Source organism: Papaver somniferum, unplaced genomic scaffold (assembly GCF_003573695.1).
Source record: "Papaver somniferum cultivar HN1 unplaced genomic scaffold, ASM357369v1 unplaced-scaffold_135, whole genome shotgun sequence".
Lineage (NCBI taxonomy): Eukaryota > Viridiplantae > Streptophyta > Magnoliopsida > Ranunculales > Papaveraceae > Papaver > Papaver somniferum.
The window spans coordinates 1518225-1538982 of record NW_020622713.1 but is presented as its reverse complement, the minus strand read 5'-3'; the positions used below and the strand labels follow the sequence as shown (position 1 = coordinate 1538982).

The following is a 20758-nucleotide window of genomic DNA, read 5'->3' as shown; positions in this document are numbered from 1 at the left end:
ACTAGGTGGATTCAGAACCTTAGTTTAGTCCACAAACTCACTTCACTGTCACTTGAAATTCTCTGTTTTTTCTTTTTGCCCAGCTACTTGTTTCTTCACTGTTTTGCTTAAATTGTACAACTTAAACCTTGCTGTGCACTAGTTATAGTGCACTGTCCTCCTCTGCCTTGCACTGTTGTGCTTGAAATCACCCTGCAATTTGCTTACTTCATGTTTTAGTTTGAACTCTTAGTTTCATGATAGGTTGCATTTAGTTACAATTTATCTCCCTTGCTCTTGGCTACTTGCCTTGGTTCGTAGCTTAGCTACCATCACTACACACCACATCCCTGTGGACTTCCCCTTACTCATCCCTTTACTATAACTTGGACCTGTATACTTGTAGGTTTTGTGTGCGCTTTCGTTTTCACACCATCTAATATGTTACAAAGGGGCTTGTTTTAGATTTAAAGGAAAATCAACGCAATTAAAAGTAATTAAGATTGCAATCAATTAAGAGAAATATGATCAGTGAATCCTAGTTCGTTACTAAACATCCATCAAAGTAGTATATTCATCTATTCTTCATTTATCACAAATGATTACCAACCGTAGGATAGCAGGTACACTTAGTTATCCCAAAAATTTCTTTTATTAATGGAAAACAGGTACGCCTGTCTCCAGATTCTCTCTGTCTGAGCCACCAAAAAGTACGCTCTCAAGGTGTAACTTAGTCAAATGCCTTAAGATTTGATAACTTAGGTTTGATCCTAGCAATTGTTCCACGGAATCCCTCTGCAAGGTTTTGCAATTTCTACTTGTATAAGAGTTATTTAACAATTACGGATATCCTAACCCTTTACTACCATTAGATTCACTAATAAACTAATTTAGTTGGCCACCTAAACAATTTATCAATCGATCATAAATATTATATATTGTAAAAACAAATGATAATCATTTGAAGAGTTAAAAATAGATTTATATGCTAAATTGAATCATTTATTAGGATTTAGAATTCATCCTCAATCACAAAAAAATTTAGCTACTTAAGGGATTGGTAAAACTCATGAGGCACATAAAGATAAAAAATGAGAAATAGTTACGGTAACGAAAAAGCAATCCAAACCCTAGCTTTTTCTCATTTTATTTTTCTTTCCAAAAGCTTGATTATGGATTCAGAGATATAGGAGTCTCCCTTAAATAGGTATCCAAGTAATGATGTGCCCATGCGTGAATCTCGTGCAAAAAAAGTTTCCAAAAGCTATCCAAAAATTAATTGAACCTAACACGTGCAAGTATAGCAGTGCAAAACAGTTGCATAACTCTCCTAAATGAGCTCACACGAAATCCAACTAATCATTTTCTTAGCCTGGCAATATAACTTCTTCATGGACTTCTCTGAACAGTCAGTTCCCTAGAACTGACAGCTAAAATCCAATTTATTTCCCATGGAACTTTTTTTCCCCCTCGGTTATGAGATTGTCTATGGTTGCCAACCCAACCGTAAATAGACCTATTACGGTAAGTTTTTCTACTGTAAATAATCCATTTGTTTTCCAACTTCTTTTCATCCAAGAGATACTTTATAGAGCATCGGCCGGTCGAACTCACAAATTTTGCTATCTTAATCTTGTTGTCAACGTTAGATATAAAAAATTATATCTTGATTTCTAGTCTACTAAAGTCAAGTATTATATTAGGATTAGAGCGTGGTAGTTGAGTATCATACATAACTGAATAAAACTCGAACATTTAAGACCGAAGAGTAGACGAAGACATTTACAAGAACTTCATTAACAAAGAGGTATGTGAAGACTGACTTATCCTATTTACTCACTGCATTTACCATTTTATCTTATTGGACTATGTCGTATGATTTTAATAGATTTAATATTGTGAAAAACAAATTTCGAGTTCAAGTTTGTCTTGCTTAAACTCTTGAAATATGATTGAAGCAGTGAATGTTCTTAAATCCTTAATAATCTTAATTATAACAATTTATTGTTCACGAACTATTTTTGTTTCAAGTTGATCATTCGGAAATATCCCAAGCAACAATGTATACTGTCTATACTATTGGGAATGTTTCGAATTTATTATGAGAAATTTAGAACTACTTGGCATAAGGTACACATACTTGTATGTAAAACCTTAGTTAGTGTGAATCCAGCAGACTGTATAGGTTTGCAAACTCTTTGCATCTGATTTACGAAATGGGGGTAGGTTTGCAAACCCCTTGAATATGATTTTGCAAACTTCCAAGTTTTGCAAACCCTTTGGGCCTGATTTTGCGAACTTCCGGTGGTTTGCAAACTTACACAGTTTTATTTTACAGAAGTACATGAACAATTCTATATAACTATGTTCGATTTTGTTAAAACTCTCATAGACATTTCTAAGACAACTTTGTTCACAAAAAATCACTTTGAACTTGTGAATTATGGTTAAGTATTGAATGTTATTGAACATATTTAAGTGCTTGTAAGTTCAAAGGGATACTTGCCGCGACGAGCCATTACCGTAATGCATATTCTTCTATGTAAAATTGAAAATATATAAGATTTTAGTTTATTGTTTAAGGTTTGTTAATAGAAATGATTTAGGTTTTTGTATTTGTATTTGTATTTGTTTTATATTAGTAGGATTATTAAATTCAACATCAATAATATTTTCTCATTTCATACATTTTAGACAACCCTTATCCTCTACTCAAAGTGGGAGAAACATTTATCCGGCCTTTGATAATTGAGGTACGAATCAAACCAACCATGCTATTAAAGGCCGAAGAAAACTGGCAAGGAAATATAGAAAGTAGAGAATAACAATTAGAAACCATAAATGAAAATTCGTTCTCCAATATGAACCCAGAAATAACTCTCTTAAGCCTACAACACTATCTTAACATTTTCATGCTTCATAAAAAAACTATCTTAACCCAAAATATGTTTCTAGCTACAAAAAAATAGGAACCCCTTGTAAGAAACATGAAACTCTTCTGCATTGTATAACTGTAATCTTAATTTTTATTTGTCTTCACCATGGAACTCATGTTTCTATTTGTCTTCACCATAGAACTTATATTATGGCTATGTAATAGTTGGTTTCAACTTTCAAACTGATATTGGGGTTATTAATTAGAAATTACGCATTTAAATTTTTTCACCATAGAAAGTTCAGAATTAATTTTGGTGAGCTATTAATTAGGAAATTGCAGATTTAACATTTTTATGTATATTTATTATAATTAAATAACTCAAGTCTTATAGCGGAATCCACATAAACTCAAATCCAAATAGCATCTATGAAATAACGTTCCTCGATATCCATGTAGACGGCAATCTGGAACCGCACTTGACTTTGTTATCGGTCCAACGTGATTTCGATTTGCGTTAAACAACAATCCAAATCGCGTTTTTTTTATTATCTATATAGAAAATGGATGGGATCTCTTATACTTTCTTCTTATCAAAAATCACTCAAACACACTCTTCCTACTTCTTCTCCTCTAAAAGAAAAAAAAATCGTAGTTCCCCCTTTTGATTTCTCATTATCATTGATATAGTTAGTAAGATTGCTTCAAAGGGTTTGTTCTTGGATTAATTAGGAATCTCTACATACATACTTCAGTTTATTTTTAGTGATAAGTCTACATATATACTTCAGTTTTGTTATTTTTATTGATAACCCAAAGAGAGGTAAGTTGATTTGTTTCTCCTTTTATTTTAAACTTTTCATGATTTGATCAAAATAATTGATAGTTTGAACAATTAATGATATGGTTGTTGAACCCGAATATGACAAATTTTGACATGAAAATTTAGGGTTTAGATGATCATGATAAATATTTTGCATGTTTTCTTATTTTCAAGAGGTTAGGGATCATGAAAAGTTTTAGTTTAGATTATGTGATCAACTTATAGTGTATTGTGTGACTATTAAATTAAGCCTTTCATGTGATAATTCTATATAGATTATGGATGGCTATATGCAATTGAGCGGAAATAATTGTCCGGAGAAATATATCTCTCAAAGTATAAACTAAATGTTAAATCCCATGACATTCAGTTTACAATTAGAAGCAGGTGAGGATACCTTGACGATTTATATGATATCATAGCAAGGAATTCTAATGCTAGGATGTTCTTCAAAGGTCTGAGCTTGCCAGATTTTTTGAAATAAGAATGAAGAAAAACGATCAACAACTATCTTTTGGAATCCTAGAGAAGTGGTGGTTTACCACTTTTTCGTTTTATTCCCAAACTTTGAAATTGATTTCACCCCTTAGATTTCGTTCGATTATCTGGCATTCCTATTGGAAATGGATGAAGTACACCCTTTAGATTGAAGTACACCCCTATAAATAAATGGTCTCATGAAGAAAATCAAGAAATAGAGAATGACTTAATGTTTCCTTTGCAAGAGTATTCAAATTACTCTAAGAAAAAAACTAGATCTTCCTCTTAGTTGTCTCACAAGATATATTTTGGAAGAACAATACTTAAGATACAAAATAGGTATATAATTATCAAAAAAAATGTCAAAATTTATATGGCATCATATATTCAATTTATAGTAGTATACCTTTCGGATGATCGTTTGAAGAAATTGCAAGTATTTTTTAGTTGCATACGTAGCTTAAATTATTTTTCTTATAAATATGATACTAAACTAGATTTTTTAGATTTTTTCATAGAAGGCGCATGGAAAAATCTATATCTTGAAAATAAGAATATAAAATTCCAATTTGATCAAGTCTGCCAAATTCTTAAGAATACTCCAAGATTTATCCTGGAACTTACACCCCGCGATCCTTCCGATAATGAAGCTTGAGACACATGCTCGGAAGTTCGAAATAGAAATATGATCAATTAATGAAAGTTAATCATGCTTTCAAGTTTATTGTAGGTATTTAAATGTAGTTTCATTATGTAATTCTAAATTTTAGATATTTTAATCTGCTTAATTTAATTATTTTTAGTATTATTCCATGAATTCTAATTTAAAGATTTGAGTTGTACTTTTAATAGTTGTCTAGTCGAACTTAGATAAATAAATTATTCAATCACTAATTTGATTTTCAAAAAAATCTGAACAAATTATTTTAGAAAGGTGTCAAAAAACAAACAATTCTTTTTTGTGATGTAAACAGAGCGCAACTAGTATAAGTAGTACGCTATTTGGAAAGATATAATCCGCAGTTCAGAATAACGTTTGACATATGCTAACTGGAATGCCACAAAACAAAATTTGGGATAGTGTTTCTCGAACAGTTTTAACGCGTTTCAAATCACGTTTACCGTGAATCAAACTAACTCTTTCATTTGGATTCCACGCTCTGTTCCATGAAACCCCGTGAAACCTTGGAACATGCCTTGAAAGAAGTATTGATGGTCCCAATTTAGAAACCATCCGAGCTGTTTTTTTTATACGTGAAAGCCGGACCCAAGTCCCTACTCGAACCCAGCTAGTTGGACTGGCCCCACTGCCAGACCCAACTCCGCTTTACCCACTGTACAACTAATTTATTACAAACCTTTAGGACAGCGGGAATTGAACCCCTGATTTCCTCCCTACTGGAGCTAATGGGATACCACTGAGCTATGCTCTTGGACCCAAAGCTGACAATCCACATTTTTTCCAAACTTAGAATAGCTTGGATTTCACCATAAGACTTGCTCTAAGCAGGGACGGCCTAGCAAGGGGCTAACCCGGGCTATAGCTCGTCCCTATTTTTAGCCAGATAAATTTTTTGTATAAGTAATTTTTTTATAATTAGTAATTATCCCACCTCTATTTATGATTATTCCTTATAGTTGTAGCATAATTAATTTTTAGCCCAAGATCTTGTTTAAAACATAGAATTTTCTTTGTCACATTCATTTGTTTTCCCATTTTTCTTTTACAAATCATAAATTTCTTTCTCTAATCACTTTTTGAAACTAAAATTTGCGGATTTTAATCATATAATTGTCTATTTGTCCAGTATTTATAGGTAAATTTCAGATGATCACTGTTTATGTAACTCGTTCTACAAAAGTTGTCGCGGCCTTTGGACGCATTGACGACTACTGATATTTTAGCCCTATCCTAGGAAAATTTCTGGGTTCATTCCAGGATCAAAGAGTTTGTCTGGTTGGAGGAAATGAATTCCACTTACCTGGGAATCTTATTCCCTTCCCTGCTTAGTAATTGTATTGAGGGCGAAGTGCGTTTCTCTGATTTTTTTTTTATATATAATTTTGATACAGCAAGCGGGGTTAAGAAGACCCCAACCAAATAGGAAAGAAAATTAAAAACAAACAAGCAAAGAAAAAAAAACAGACTAATGTCTGATAAAAACTTTCCCTTCCCTATCAGCGGCAAGAATTTCTCTAAACTCCAAAGTAAACTCAGCTTCATCAATCTTCACATAGTTTGAACAAGGGTGAATTCTTGCAAGATAGTGAGCAGATCTATTACTCTCCTTATAACAGTGACTAATCTTCACAAAGTAAAATTTACCCAGCATCAACTCCAAATATGGACAGTCTTCCAGGGGGGTTTAGGATCATTACTTTTAAGAAGCGGGCAAGTAGACAAAGAATCAGTGCAAAGGTGGATACAATTTGCTTCAATCTCAAGACCAATTTTTAAACCCAGTTCCACACCCTGCAGTTCATGAATCTCAACAGAGATAGAGTGACTTCATCCAATAGCTGCTATCAAATGGTTTCCTAGAGAATCTCTTATAATAGCTCCAAAACCAGCACCAGCTTCAGACATTGAGCCATCAGTATTTATCATAACATCATAACCAGTAGGAGCAACCCAAGCACATAAAATAGGTTGCTTTAAAATGAACTCACAGTTGACCCTCCATCTTTCCATGAAAACCATGTTAGCAGCAGAATCAGCATCCTTCAAATGATGAGCACTCAACTTAAGCCACACTTCTTGGACAAGTTGGTAACTCACTGATTCCAAAGAATTATATTTAGATTCAAAAATCCTAGAATTCCTTTCCCTCCAGATATTATAAATAAAACTATTGAATATCATCTTCTTAATCAGAACAACACATGAATAGCCTTTAAATTCATCAATGCACCACTGGATTTCCTCCTGCCAAGTATTATAAAGCTCTCTATGATATCCCATTTTGATAAGCAATCCTCTCCAAATTTGGATGGCAAACTCACAAGCATGGAACATATGTCCTTCATTTTCTTCAGTAGCAGCACAAAATAAACAAGAAGAAGCAGCAATAACATTCCATTTAAGAAGCTTATCTCTAGTTTTTAATATGCCATGTAAAGACACCCAAGTAATAAATGAATGCCTAGGTATATGAAGCTTAAACCATACAAGGGTACTCCATTTCACTTTCTCACCATGAGGAAATAAGGAATTATAAGTATCTTTAACTGAAAAAACCCCAGAATTACTAACAGACCACATAACCTTGTCTTTCTTTAAAGTAAGGAAATCAGTTGAAGTCACTTGTAAAAAGATAGCTGCAATGCTATGATCAGTTGAAGAAGGTAAAGACCATTCATCATTTTTAACAAAATCTGAGACGGTGCAAGCATCATTTGGTAAGAACTCAGAAATTATAGAAGGGTCCATCCAAGAAGACAGTCTACCCTTATAATGCCAATTATCATGCAAAAATCTAGTATTTGCTCCATCACCCAAAATTGTAATAACCATATCTCTAGCAATTTGTCTCTGATCTAGCCCTCTTCTCCAGCACCAAGAAGAATCGGAAGGAATATGCATTTCCCAAATATTTCTTGTTTGAATAATATTCTTCTTGACCCAATCAGTCCAAATAGAGTCTTTCCCAGATGCATGGTCCCATAAATGTTTTGTATTAACATATAAGGTATTAACTTCAATGTCTCTAACTCCCAACCCTCCCTCGTTATAAGTAAAACATATAGTGGACCAGCTAATACGACAATGCTTCTTTCCTAATTCACAGCCATCCCATAAAAACCTTTTAAATATATTAGTTATTTCCTTTATAGCTCTCTTAGAGAGGATGAAGCAGGATAACCAAAAGAAGACCATGCCAGATAAAACATGCTTAATCAATGTCAATCTACCAGAAAAAGCTAAGTGTTTATATTTCCAGGATTGTACTCTAGTTTTTATTTTGGCAATCAAGATCTGACAGTCATAGTAAGACAATCTAGTAGAGAGAAGGGAAGACTCAAATACCTTACTGAAAATTTATCCTCAAGATATTCCATAATATGAAGTATATTCTGTAGCTCATCATCTCCAACTGCAGAAGCAAACAGAGAAATTTTTTGTTGGTTCATTTGAAGACCAGAACAAGCACTAAAATTCCATGATACCCTCCTTAAAGTAGCAACTGAGTTAGTAGTGCCTTTAAAGAATACCAAAACATCATCTGCAAAGCAGAGATGAGTCAGTCTGATTATTTTGCATCTAGGATGGAGACCATATACACCTTTGTCAACCTGTTTTTGAAGAAGAATGCTGAGAAGCTCCATCACCATGACAAATAGATAGGGAGAGAGGGGACACCCTTGTCTGAGTCCTCTTCTAGCTCCAAAGTAGCCATATGGAGACCCAATAATAAGAACATAAATTTAGGTGAAGTAATACAAAGTTCAATCCAACCAATAAATATAGCAGGGAATCCCATCTTCTTTAAAGTAATAAGAATTCCCTTCCAGCTAACAGTTTCATATGATTTCCTGAGATCAATCTTCATGGTGAATCTAGGAGTACCAGTAGTCCTATGATAGTTCCTAACAATCTCATGTGCCACTAGACTGTTGTCTTGAATAGATCTTCCTGCTATAAAAGCAGATTGGCAGGGATGGATTAAATGCTTCAATAACAACTTCATTCTGAGAGAGATAATCTTGGAAATGCATTTATAAACTACTCCACAACAAGCTATAGGTCTGTAGTCCACTATACCACTAGGATTTTCATTTTTAGCAACAAGAGTAACAAAGGTGTTGTTTACCTCTTTAAGGAGTTTGGAGCTCTTAAAAACATTCTTGACAGCAGCCACAAAATCATCTCCAATAATTGTCCAGCAGTATTTGAAAAAATGACTGGAAAAACCATATGGACCAGGGGATTTCCCTGATCCTATGGAAGCAAGAGCTTGAACTATTTCATCTCTAGTAATAGACCTAATAAGAGCCTCTTTAGAAGTATCATCAATAACTTTATCAAAGTGGAGATCCTCAATTAATTGGCCATTAGTGTCCTCCTTTCCTTCTTCATCATAAAGTTTAGAGAAAAAAATCAATAAACTCTGCAGCTATCTCCTTGTCATCCACCAAGAACACACCATCCCTAGAAGTAAGAGTAAGAATATTATTCCTTGATCTCCTTTCCTTAAGGGAATTATGAAAAAAATGAGTGTTAGAATCACCCAAATCAAGCCACTGGACTCTAGACTTTTGCTTCTTCATAGATTCCTCATATCTAGAAATCTTAGCATATTGTTGAACTGCTTTTTTTTCCTTTCTAGCCAACACAGGACAAAGAGGATGGACTTGAACCTGCTGCTGAATTAGAGTCATCTCTTTCTTTGCCTCCATAACTTGCTCAAAGAGGTTTTTAAATCTAATTCTCTTCCAATAAATTAAAAAAAAAACTTTGACCTTCCTGAGTTTAGTCATAAACACATACATAGGGATACCCTTCACCTTAACAGACCAAACCCTTCTAATCAAATCAAGGAAATCAGGTTCCTCAGTCATATAATTAAAGAATCGAAAAGGTGGAGGCCCATGTTTCCTTTTTTCAAATATAGTGGCAATTCCAGGAGAATGATCAGAAGCCCCAGGGAGAAGAAATTCTGCCTTTGAATCTATAAACTGATCAATCCACTCCATATTAACCATGATTCTATCAATCTTAGAACCAATTCTAGTAGCACCTTGTTTATTAAACTAAGTATAGAAACATCCTGAATAAGGTAGATCCATGATATGAGCCTCTTGAACACAGTTGCTTAAATCTTGATAATGAAAAGGCCTTATCTCAGCACCACCAGTTTTCTCAGTAAGTGACATAATGGAGTTGAAATCTCCTAAAATAATCCAAGGTCTAGAGTTATACTGACTAAAGTTACAAATGTCTTCCCATAAAGACCGACGAATACCAATATCATTGTTGCCATACACGAAAGTAGCCACAAAAGAAAACCCCTTAACAGTATCCACTAAAACGAAAATACACTGAGCAGAGGAATGAAGAATAGAAATCTTGACCTCACAAGGATCCCAACCAATCCATATCCTACCAATAGAATCATTATTGTAATTATCTAGAAATTGCCAAGAAGGCATTATTTTGTGTCTTATACGACTAGCACATAATTCTTGAACATGGATTTCTATAACATCAATTATTGAAATTTTATTTAATCTAATAAAAGAAGCTACTTCTACTTGTTTAAGAGGGTCATTAAGCCCTCTTATATTCCAAATTGCAATTTTAAACATTATGGATTTGGGTAAGATTATGCTTCTTACCTCTACCAGATCTGTGTTCTTAGCCGGTGCTAGCTTTGAAGGACACCCTTCATTGGTCTTGATAAAATGAGCTCTAGCTCCTCCTTCTTGATCAGTAGTAAGAGAAGAACCGGTACTATTACCTTTCATATCCTCCCCTTGAGCCTGCTTGGGTTGGTGAAGAGATACATTGAGATCCTGCTCAACTAAGACCTCAAACATATTAATGGTTTCAATCATACCACCACTGCCAGATTTTGCAGAGTGAGAAGAACTTTTAGAAGTATCCATCCCAGTTATTGATTGCTCAATACCCTCCATTTGATTCTCCAATTCAGAGCCAGTAGCCAAGCTCTGTTGTGTGACCTTAACACCTTCATTTTCGATATTGTCTCTATTCCTCTTAGAGCCTTTAATAACCCACCCTTCCTTATCACGAATGTTCTTCTTACCTTGAGTTACAGGGTTCTTCTGCACAATTGCAACCACTTTCTTACAATTAATGGAAGAATGATTAAAAGTCTTGCAATTGGTACACATTATAGGGTTCCATGGGTACTCAACATCCACTTCAAAAGCTACCATACCATCCAAATACATAGGAATAGAGCTAGGAAACTCACATGAAATATCAATTTCAACACAGACACGAGCATAACTCATTCTAGTTCTATTTAATGTCTATTTATCAAGCATAATAGGAACACCCACACAACTAGCAATGCTATCCAGGCCTATAGGATTCCACATGTACAAAGGTACTTTTCTAATATTCATCCAAATTGGAATGGTACGCAATTCTTCAAGATCTTTCTCAAGGGTTCTACTCCAAAGACGAATAACAAATAATTTGCTAGAAATATAGAAAGAATCCCTCTCCAAAACAACAATTCGATCTTCCTCAAGAGCAAAATCAAATACAACTATAGATTCACCATGTAATAAACTCACCCTTAAGTTTCCACTCTTTATCAACAGCAAATTTAACCGCCATATACGCAGATCTCTTACCTACATAAGCTCCGACCACCAGATCTTGACATTTCTTAATGTTATCAGCAAAATCTGCCAAAGAGTGAGATACAACTTTCTTCCCATTCACAATAGCAGGATTACGAAACTTCAATTCAGCTTCCTGAGGCTGAGCTTTCTTCTCAGCAAAAAAATCCGACCAAGTAATCGACCCAAACTTCAACGATTCATCAGAAGAGGGTTTAGAACCCATTGAATGTTGACCAAAAGAACCTGATTCATTACCAGGAAAAAGTGAGTTAAAAGGAGCTCCTGAAGAAACACCCTCTACAGCATCGGAGCCAGTCTGTAGAGATCGAGAACCACCAGACGCCATCGTCATTCCGCCGTCCAGGACGGAGGAAAGAAGAAAGTGACTGAAAAAAACAAAAAAAAGTAAAATTCGCCTCAAATCACACCACTTCACGATTTCTCTCTCCTCACGTGAAAACTTTATTCTTTTATCCATGTTTCCATTTCTCTGATTCTTTAGGTGTCACTATATTCGGGGTACTCCTAAATCCCTGATCCCATGGAGGAAGGTGGGTCTATTGAATATGCTGGGAGTAACTTGGATATTTATTTGCAGTTAGAGCAACCACAGTCACGACCAAATTTGGGTACTAAACCCAAATTTGGTCCCAGAAAGTATCGCAGTGGTGAGGAGTAAACCCAAATTTGGTCGCCAAATTTAGGGTTTGAGACCAAATGTGGTCGTCGGCCCAGACTAAAAAAGATATAGTGGGACGGAAGTATTAGGAGCGTATGATACCAGGCGTAAGTTTAATCACCGTATACAATCAGGCGAGCATATAATCACCGTATGAGTCAGGCGCATGTATAAACTCCGCCCCCTTCAAACGCGTCAGACGATGTTAATACTTACGCCTGAAATGGGACGGATGTATAAAGGGCGTATGAATGAGGCGCAGTTATAAAAAACGTCTGGGTTGGACGCATGTATTGTGAGCGTCTGTGTCTAGGCGTATCTTTAATGTACGTCCAGTATGGGCGTAACTTTAATGTACGTCTGGGCGTGGCGTAACTTTAATGTACGTCTGTTAGCAGGCGTAACTTTTGTTAACGTCTGGTTTGGGCGCATTAACATTTAGAATCCGTCTAATAAGCTAGGTGACAAAGGGACAAAGAAACCCATTCTAATAAGCATTCTGCATTGAACAGGTTCTCAAATCCAATGTACCTTCTGATAAAATCTTGACGAAAATGTTAGCTATACGGTACCACAGGCCTGTTTATTAAGATGCAAAATGAATTTTATTGCTTTTACATTCCTTTTTATAAGCTGAAACAACGGGAATATTCAGCACCAGCAAATAGAAGTAAAAAAAAAGATTGAAAGTTATAAAAATAATAGAATTTAACCTAGGAAGATTGCACACTCAAAAAGACTGTTAATGCTAAAACTACTGTCAGACGGATTCTAAATATACGTCCGGCCCAGACGCACCTTCCTTCTCCGCCCAAACCATACGCAACTTCCATCTCCGCCCAGTCCATACGCAACTTCCATCTCCACCCGACACAAACGCAGTTTCTATCTGCGTTTGAATGAGACGCAATTTGTAACTCCGTCCCAGCAAACGCAATTACCATCTACGTCCCGTGCACGGCGTGAATAATACCTACGTCCCATTCAAGCGCGCATTATACCTCCGTTTCATTCAGACGCATATTATAAACACGCTCCATCAAGAAAGGTGGATATAAGTTGCGTCCCGCATCAAACGTGGGTATAAGTTACGCTTCACCAAATTTTGGTATTCTCCCACTGCGCTTGAACGCACGGAAAACCAAATTTTTTTGGTTTTTAGTCTGGCTTTTGATATTTGGTCCGTCTCATGACTGTGGTTGCTCTTACGGTAGGAAAAAATAATCAATGAATGGGCATATCAGCAGTATGTATACATTAAAAAAATGTTTACAAGAAAAATACATTAAAAAAATGCTTGTGTATCTACATTCTTGTCTGTAGGTGAATTTTTTGCACAGTGTAGATAGCTAATGTACGGTAAACTTATTTTTTCACTGGCTTTTGATTTTAAGTCGTAGAATGATAATTGATATTATGAGTTATAGAACATGGTGAGCATGATCTAATTCCAATAAAATGCTTCAAAAAAAAAAAAAATCCAATTCCAATAAGCAGTTGATTTATGATCCATTAGACCTTGCTGTCATGGTTGGTCGGATCTGTTCAGGCCCAATGGTTAGGTAGTTGCGGTTTTGGGCCTGGTATCGCCAAGCAAATTGGTGTCTCCATCAGCAACCATGAAGAAGAGAACGAGGAAATTATGCTTTTGAAAGAACAGATGGTTGTTGAGAGAGTTTATTGTCTTCTGGTGTACTTGAAGATAGATTCGATCCGTAAAATTAGGAGAAGATGCTCAATAACCTTGAGACAAAAATACGGCTTAAAAATATACGAAAGACGAAACAAGGAAATTAGTAGGAAATGAGAAAATGTACTGCATGTATTACTCTAATCAACCTAAAGGCATATCTTACTGCATCTCAATGCATGACATAATTTTTATTATTATTCAAATCACCAATAATTTTCTCTTACAATTATTTTGTTTATAAATATTTAATGTAGCTGGCTAAGTATGGGATAGAGGATAATAATTTGATTCTCATCTTTAGTACAGTTCACTTGGCTGCAACCATGATCATGAAATCAAGCAAGTTCTCTGTTCTCATTCTTCTTCACATTTTGCTTGTGATACAACTTTTCTCTACTCAGTGTGTTTCTCAAGATTTTGATTTCTTCTATTTTGTTCAATCAGTGAGTATCAACAACTCAATCACTTCCTTTCATTTGTTCTTACTTAAAGATTTACTGTGCGTTTGTTTTCTAATGGTGTTCTTTTATATTTTGTTAGTGGCCAGGGTCTTACTGCGACACCAAACGTGGTTGCTGCTTTCCATCGACTGGCAAACCAAGAGCAGATTTTGGAATTCACGGGCTCTGGCCAAATTACAAGGACGGTTCTTATCCATCCAGTTGCGATCGTGATAGTTTATATGATCCATCAGTGGTAAGTTCTCGTAAACTTACGGTAGAAATTTTACTTACGGTCGGCCATTTATAGCCATTCTTACATCTGAAAACTCCACCAAATGGACTATAGTCGCCTGCAACGCAGTTAATTAGCAGATCCATGAAAATAAGTGGGAGCAAAGTAAATATGTGCTATTATTGCTATGTATATAGTTTACAATATAACCAGGCTGTGTTTCTATATGTAGCTTTCAGACCTCAAATGGGATTTACAAAAAAACTGGCCAACGCTTGCTTGTCCTAGTGGCAATGGTGATGCATTTTGGGGACACGAGTGGAACAAACATGGAACCTGCTCAGAATCATGCCTTAACCAGCATGACTACTTTGCATCAGCTCTGAAGTTGAAGAGAAAAATAAATCTTCTCAGAATCCTTACAAACTCAGGTAAGATATATGAGCTATCACATGTACAACGCATCCAGCCTTCAGAGCAGGCGTCCATCTCTAGATCTCTTTCTGCCGTCTATATCTTGTTACTAATTAGGATGGTTTTGAAATGTGTTTGTGCAGGCATAAAACCAGATGGAAGGTTTTACAGCTTAAACCGCATTAAAAAAGCCATAAGAGACGCAACTGGATTTATTCCAGGAATACAATGTAATGTTGATGGAGACGGTAATAGTCAGCTCTACGAAATCTACATCTGCGTTGATATAAATGGTTCTGAATTAATCAGGTGTCCAGTACTTCCCAGACAGAGGTGCAAATCTACTGTTGAGTTCCCCTATTTCGGAGCAATTACTAACACCGACACTGGCGCAACAGGAACTGTAGAAGATGCGGATGATCTCAAACTATCTGCAGCTTAATTTAAGTACAGTTTGTTTCTGTTTGTTTTGGTTTGACTCCGAACTAGTATGAAACTTGTTGATTCATGTTCAGTTATCGTATCGGTTAAGCAATCGGCTAGTGGAACCATCTGGTTACTGCTTTCTTTCTTCTCTTAGTTGAATTAAATGGAGTACAAATTTTGAAATCAATAATGTTGTTTTGGGCCTTTATTTTCGAAGGCATTAGTTCCCTAATGGAACTGCATTTGCAAATTTCATTTTATGACAATAAAAAGATAAAAAAATCCTTAAAAGTTGGGTAAAGATGCACAAACTATCCTGACACGAGTTAAATATGGCCTAAAAATATATATATTAGAAAGCAAGGAAATGAGAAAAGGTACTTTAAGCTAATAATGAACTGCATGTATTTCTCTAATGGCATATCTAATTCACTTTATCAATGCTAATGGCATATCTTAGTGCATCTCAATGCAACATGACATGATTTTTTTAATGCAACCCACCAATAGTTTCTACTTTCTCTTATAATTATTGTCTATTAATACTGAATGTAGCTGGATACCAATTTGATTCTCATCATTAGTAGTAGTAGTACACTTTGCCGCAACAATGATCATGAAGTCAGGCAATTTTTTTTTTATTATTTTTCTGCACATTTTGCTTGTGCTACAACTTTTATCTGCTCAATGTGTTTCCCCAGGATTTTGATTTCTTCTATTTTGTTCAATCAGTGAGTATCAATCAACCCAAACACTTGTACTTTGGTTTTACTTAATGATTTGCTGTTCTGTACATGTTCTTCTTTTATTCACTTTTCGTGTACAATTAGTGGCCAGGGTCTTACTGTGACACCAGGCGTTGCTGCTTTCCCTCCACCGGAAAACCAAGAGCAGATTTTGGAATTCACGGGCTCTGGCCAACCCTTGCCTGTACAATGATGGGTCTTATCCATCCGACTGTGATCCTGATAGTTCATTTGATCCATCATTGGTACGTATAAGATTTATAGCCGAAACATGTCAATCAATATAGCTACGTGTTATTAATTACTATGTACAGGTAACAATATAACCAGACTGTGTTTCCATATGTAGGTTTCAGACCTCAAATGGGACTTGCAAAGAAACTGGCCAACCCTTGCCTGTCCCAGTGATGATGGAAATACATTTTGGGGACATGAGTGGAACAAGCATGGAACCTGCTCCGAATCATGCCTCGACCTACATGGTTACTTTGCATCAGCTCTAAAGTTGAAGAGAAAAATTAATCTTCTTAGAATCCTTGCAAACTCTGGTATCATATAGTACCCATGCTTTATGTCTGCATAACAAGTCGTCTCTTACTGCAGTCTATATCTCGTTACTAATTACGTTGGTTGTGTAATATGTTTGTGCAGGCATAAAACCGGATGGAAGATTTTACAGCTTAAACCGCATTAGAAATGCCATAAGAGAAGCAACTGGATTTACTCCAGGAATACAATGTAATGTCGACGAAGTTGGTAATAATCAGCTGTACGAGATCTACATCTGTGTTGATATAGATGGTTTGACATTAATCAGTTGCCCAGTACTACCCAAGCAGAGGTGCAGATCCACTGTTGAGTTCCCCTATTTTGGAGAAATTACCAACACGGATAATGGCGTTATAGAAAACTGTAAAAGATGCAGATTTTCTCAAATTATCCGCAGCTTAATCTAAGTGTGATTTAGTTCTGTTTGGATTACAGAACTAGTATGAAACTTACGTATGTTCCTGCTTGCTAAATGAAAACACAAATAGAACATTGGTGTACTACTTCTAACTTCAAGGATCTTTCCATTCGTACCGCTAAAACTACCTCAATGTCTGAAATAGACTTGCAATTTAAATTTTAGTTTGGTGAATATCCAGCTTAAACATGATAATCAAATCAGTTTAGATCCTTCCATAAAAGCAAACTTTACCTGTATTTTGAGATCTAACATCCAAATGAATTCAATTGCATTTTCAATTGCAACTTATTAAAGGCTTCCATTTTTACTGAATGAGATTCATACACTGCAGAGACGACAACTGACAAGGAAACAGGTAAAATAGAGAATAACAATCAGAAAGGGTAAATGAAAATACAATCTCCCATGTGAACCCACGAAAAATTCTCTTCAACCTACAACACTATGTTAACCCAAAATCTATTTCTGGCTACTCAAAAATAGCAACCCTGCATAAGAAACAGAAAACTCTGCTGCACTACAAAACTGAAACCTTGGTTTTATTTGCCTTCAACATATTACTCATATTATGGCTGTGTAGTAGTAGTTGGTTTCAGCTTTCAAACTGATGCTGGGGTCTCTTTCTTCTGTGCAAAGGTCACACCCTTCTCAATGCTGGACTTCAACTCTGGTTTAAGGGCATCCAGTGCCTTTGTTTCGTACTCGGTCAAACCCTGGAGATCAGAGGATATGATGGCCTCAACCCCTTCCTTTCCAATCTTAATCCTTGATGCAAAGAAGGGTAAATCAGTCAATTCTGACTGGACATATGAGCACTCGTACACATCTGAGTCTCCATCGAGAGCACGTAGAGATGACTCAACAAATCTTGCTGCTGCATATGCCATGGACAATGTCGCAGATCCTGCACCTGCCTTTGCTTCCACGACTTCTGTTCCCGCATTTTGGATCCTTACAGTCAAATCGTCTACTTCTTTATCTGTGAAGCTTACAGATGGTCTGGTCTTAGAAAGAAGTGGTAGGATGGTGATTCCAGCATGCCCTCCAATAACTGGGACATCCACATCAATGAGTTTGAGGTTTTTCTTTTGAGCAACGAAAGTGTTAGCCCTGACAACATCGAGCGTTGTAACACCAAAAAGCTTCTTTGGGTTGTAAACACCCTTTTGCTTCAAAATTTCTGCTGCAATTGGTACCGTAGAGTTGACAGGGTTGCTGATGATGTGGATGAATGCATCAGGACAATTATCAGCAACGGCTTCAATCAGGGTCTTCACAATGCTAGCGTTGATGTTGAAGAGATCATCACGTGTCATTCCTGGCTTTCTTGGAACACCAGCTGGTATGACGACCACATCAACACCTTTCAATGAATTTCCTAATTCTGCTTGGCCAGTGAAGTCTAGAACCTGGGAAGGAGTATTGCAGTGACTGAGATCAGCAGCAACTCCTTTCACGTTAGCAATATCATAGAGATGAAGGGCCGAGACCAAAGGTGACATCTTGATCAAAAGTGAAAGGGGTTGACCAATTCCTCCAGCTGCTCCGAGGATTGCCACTTTAAAAGAAGCCTGAGGCTGGAAACATTTCTCAAGACCCTCCTTGTTCTGTTTCTCAGCTCTTACTGCGACAGAGGCACGAAGAGCAGCACCACTATCTTGGCCAAAGAATGACGCTTCAGATTCACATCTAACAGATCCTGCAGCCTTTAGACCACTGAAACTCTTAAGATAGTTTGGGGAGTTGAATCTAAAGTTCAAGGGTTTAGATTTTGATCCTTGGCTTCCATAAGAAACAGATGCAACCGAAAAAGTAGTTGCCGCTGTTGCAGCCATCTTACTATCTGACAATGAACACAAGCAAAATACATGTCAAAGCTTTAATTTTACACAAGGAAAACAGAATTTTTAGTCACATTTAGGCACAAATAAAAAAATCGAAGCCAGAAACACACACACATATGTACATTCAAGTCTAATCCAGTTGATTTTGGTGCAAAATATTCATTTCTAGAATACATCTCATGAGGCTAACAACTACTATAGGTCTCTCGAATTTATGTTTTCTAAGATCACTCCTTTCAACTCCCAAACGATTTAAAGGACACGAGTTTATACAAATTAAACTTAATTTTAGATTCCTCATCAATGAACATATAATCTATCAGCTAAACTTACAGCATTTGAATTCGTTGATAAATTTGCTGAAAATGCTGAAGGGAGAGCTAAACTTGTACACATGTTACTAACCTAAAACAAAGATAATTAACAAAAACTTGTAAAGTTCGTATCAACGACTCATGAGCTCACCTACACGAATCAAAACATTAAGAAATCTTAATTTCATCAACCTACTAAAATTTCTTATAAAATTCGCATTAGAACACCAACGAATCTCAACCTAACCTCAAAAATGAAAATCCACAAATCCAAATACTGCTCAAAACTTACTTCAGCTCCCAAACTATTATTTCAAAGACACGATTTTATAAGATTGAAACTCAATTTTCACACTCATAATCAATGGACATACAATCTATCAGCTTAACTTACTGCATTTGAGAGAGAATGCATAGAATCTATAAGCTAAACTTGTAAACATGTTACTGACCTAACATAAAAGATAATAAAAAACAAAAATCTTGAATAATTTCATTAACCTACTAAAATTTCTTGTGAAAAATTCGCATCAGAACACTTGCAAATCTCAACCTAAACCTCAAAAATGAAAAATCCAAAGACTGCTCAAAACTTACAAATCAGATCTAACAAATACATGAACCAGAACATATCAAAATCAACTCAATCTAAAAAAACTCACAGATCTGAATGAAAATGAAATCCAACAAAGAGATCCACAAAACTAGATTGATTCAGAATTAAAGCAAGAAATGATGTGAAGAAAATGAAATACCTGTAGTAGTGGAGAATTATTGGCTTTAATAAGGAGAATCTGATTCTAGATTATCCCTCGCTTACAGTATCTTCTTCTTCGTCTATCTATATCTCCGCCGTTCTGGTTAAAAGAGTTTCTTTGGTTCTCCCAAACAAAACCTTCCCAACAAATTCGTTACCAAACAACCACTGGGACTGGAGTACTCTTATACGTCCATCCTAAGGTGTATGAATACGATTGTCATCCTACTAGTTCCTGGCCGTTGGTTAGGTTCATTCTGACTAGTGAGTTTTGGTTGCCCTAGGAGTACAACTAGAGGAGGATCTTCAAAATTAAAATACGCATCTTCTGACCTGAGAATATTTATTGATGTTACCTGTTGTTGTACTCGCGTGGATTATCGGTGCCGGGCTGCTGTTTGCGCTGTCTAACAGCAAGCACGATGGTAAAGCCTTGCTCAAATTCCTACTAGCTTTGAAGTTTGAAACCTTGTTGCTACGATTGATTTGGGTGTTTCTTAGACTGTTATCAAACCAGTGGAAATTGAGTTATTCTCTTAATTTCGGATAGGCCTTCACAAATATCCCTAACAGATTTTATAAATATTCTTAAATGGCATAGTTGAAATTTTCATAAAATATAACTCATAATATTCCTTATTTAACCTTTCTCTTCTTTCTTCTCCTTCTTCGTTTCATCTTTCTTCCCCTTCTTCGTTTCATCATCAGATAGAAATCATCAGAACCGATGACCACCAACTTCATCGTTGCAACCACCACCACGGTC

General features: G+C 35.9%; 3 protein-coding genes and 1 pseudogene across 5 annotated transcripts; 2 read left to right on the top strand and 2 right to left on the bottom strand.

Annotated features, from left to right (window-relative positions):
• Positions 1–6666: 6666 nt before the first annotated feature.
• On the bottom strand, positions 6667–9860 carry LOC113333864. The gene is made up of 4 exons (XM_026580236.1): positions 9302–9860; positions 8518–9225; positions 8185–8380; positions 6667–8065 (listed from the first exon to the last, which is right to left on the bottom strand). The coding sequence occupies exons 1-4, from the start codon at positions 9858–9860 to the stop codon at positions 6667–6669; spliced, it is 2862 nt and encodes a 953-aa protein (XP_026436021.1).
• Positions 9861–14130: 4270 nt separating this feature from the next.
• Positions 14131–15546, top strand: LOC113334229 (ribonuclease 1-like). Its single transcript, XM_026580560.1, has 4 exons — positions 14131–14289; positions 14387–14542; positions 14754–14952; positions 15079–15546. Exons 1-4 carry the CDS (start codon positions 14170–14172, stop codon positions 15375–15377), a joined length of 774 nt encoding a protein of 257 aa, XP_026436345.1. The 5' UTR covers positions 14131–14169; the 3' UTR covers positions 15378–15546.
• A 425-nt stretch (positions 15547–15971) lies between these two features.
• On the top strand, positions 15972–17063 carry LOC113333863 (annotated as a pseudogene).
• Positions 17064–17334: 271 nt separating this feature from the next.
• Positions 17335–20173, bottom strand: LOC113334105 (malate dehydrogenase, chloroplastic-like). 3 transcript variants are annotated; one of them, XM_026580443.1, is made up of 2 exons: positions 19991–20173; positions 17335–18916 (listed from the first exon to the last, which is right to left on the bottom strand). In XM_026580443.1, the coding sequence occupies exon 2, from the start codon at positions 18910–18912 to the stop codon at positions 17677–17679; it is 1236 nt and encodes a 411-aa protein (XP_026436228.1). In that variant the 5' UTR covers positions 18913–18916; positions 19991–20173; the 3' UTR covers positions 17335–17676. The 3 variants fall into 3 exon arrangements, with proteins under 3 accessions (XP_026436228.1, XP_026436227.1, XP_026436226.1); XM_026580442.1 differs by having other exon boundaries at positions 17335–18920; positions 19991–20161; XM_026580441.1 differs by lacking the exon at positions 19991–20173 and adding an exon at positions 19255–19274.
• Between the last annotated feature and the right edge of the window lie 585 nt (positions 20174–20758).

Bases quoted from the DNA above. Each gene is read 5' to 3' on its own strand.
- LOC113334229 (XM_026580560.1), top strand. From the start codon at position 14,170: ATGATCATGAAATCAAGCAAGTTCTCTGTTCTCATTCTTCTTCACATT. The intron at 14,290-14,386 runs GTGAGTATCAAC...ATATTTTGTTAG, and splicing joins TCTTCTATTTTGTTCAATCA to TGGCCAGGGTCTTACTGCGA. The intron at 14,543-14,753 runs GTAAGTTCTCGT...TTCTATATGTAG, and splicing joins GTTTATATGATCCATCAGTG to CTTTCAGACCTCAAATGGGA.
- LOC113333864 (XM_026580236.1), bottom strand. From the start codon at position 9,860: ATGGTTAATATGGAGTGGATTGATCAGTTTATAGATTCAAAGGCAGAA. The intron at 8,381-8,517 runs GTGTCCCCTCTC...TCTGCTTTGCAG, and splicing joins AGAAGAGGACTCAGACAAGG to ATGATGTTTTGGTATTCTTT. The intron at 8,066-8,184 runs GTATTTGAGTCT...TTTTTCTGGTAG, and splicing joins GAGGATAAATTTTCAGTAAG to ATTGACATTGATTAAGCATG.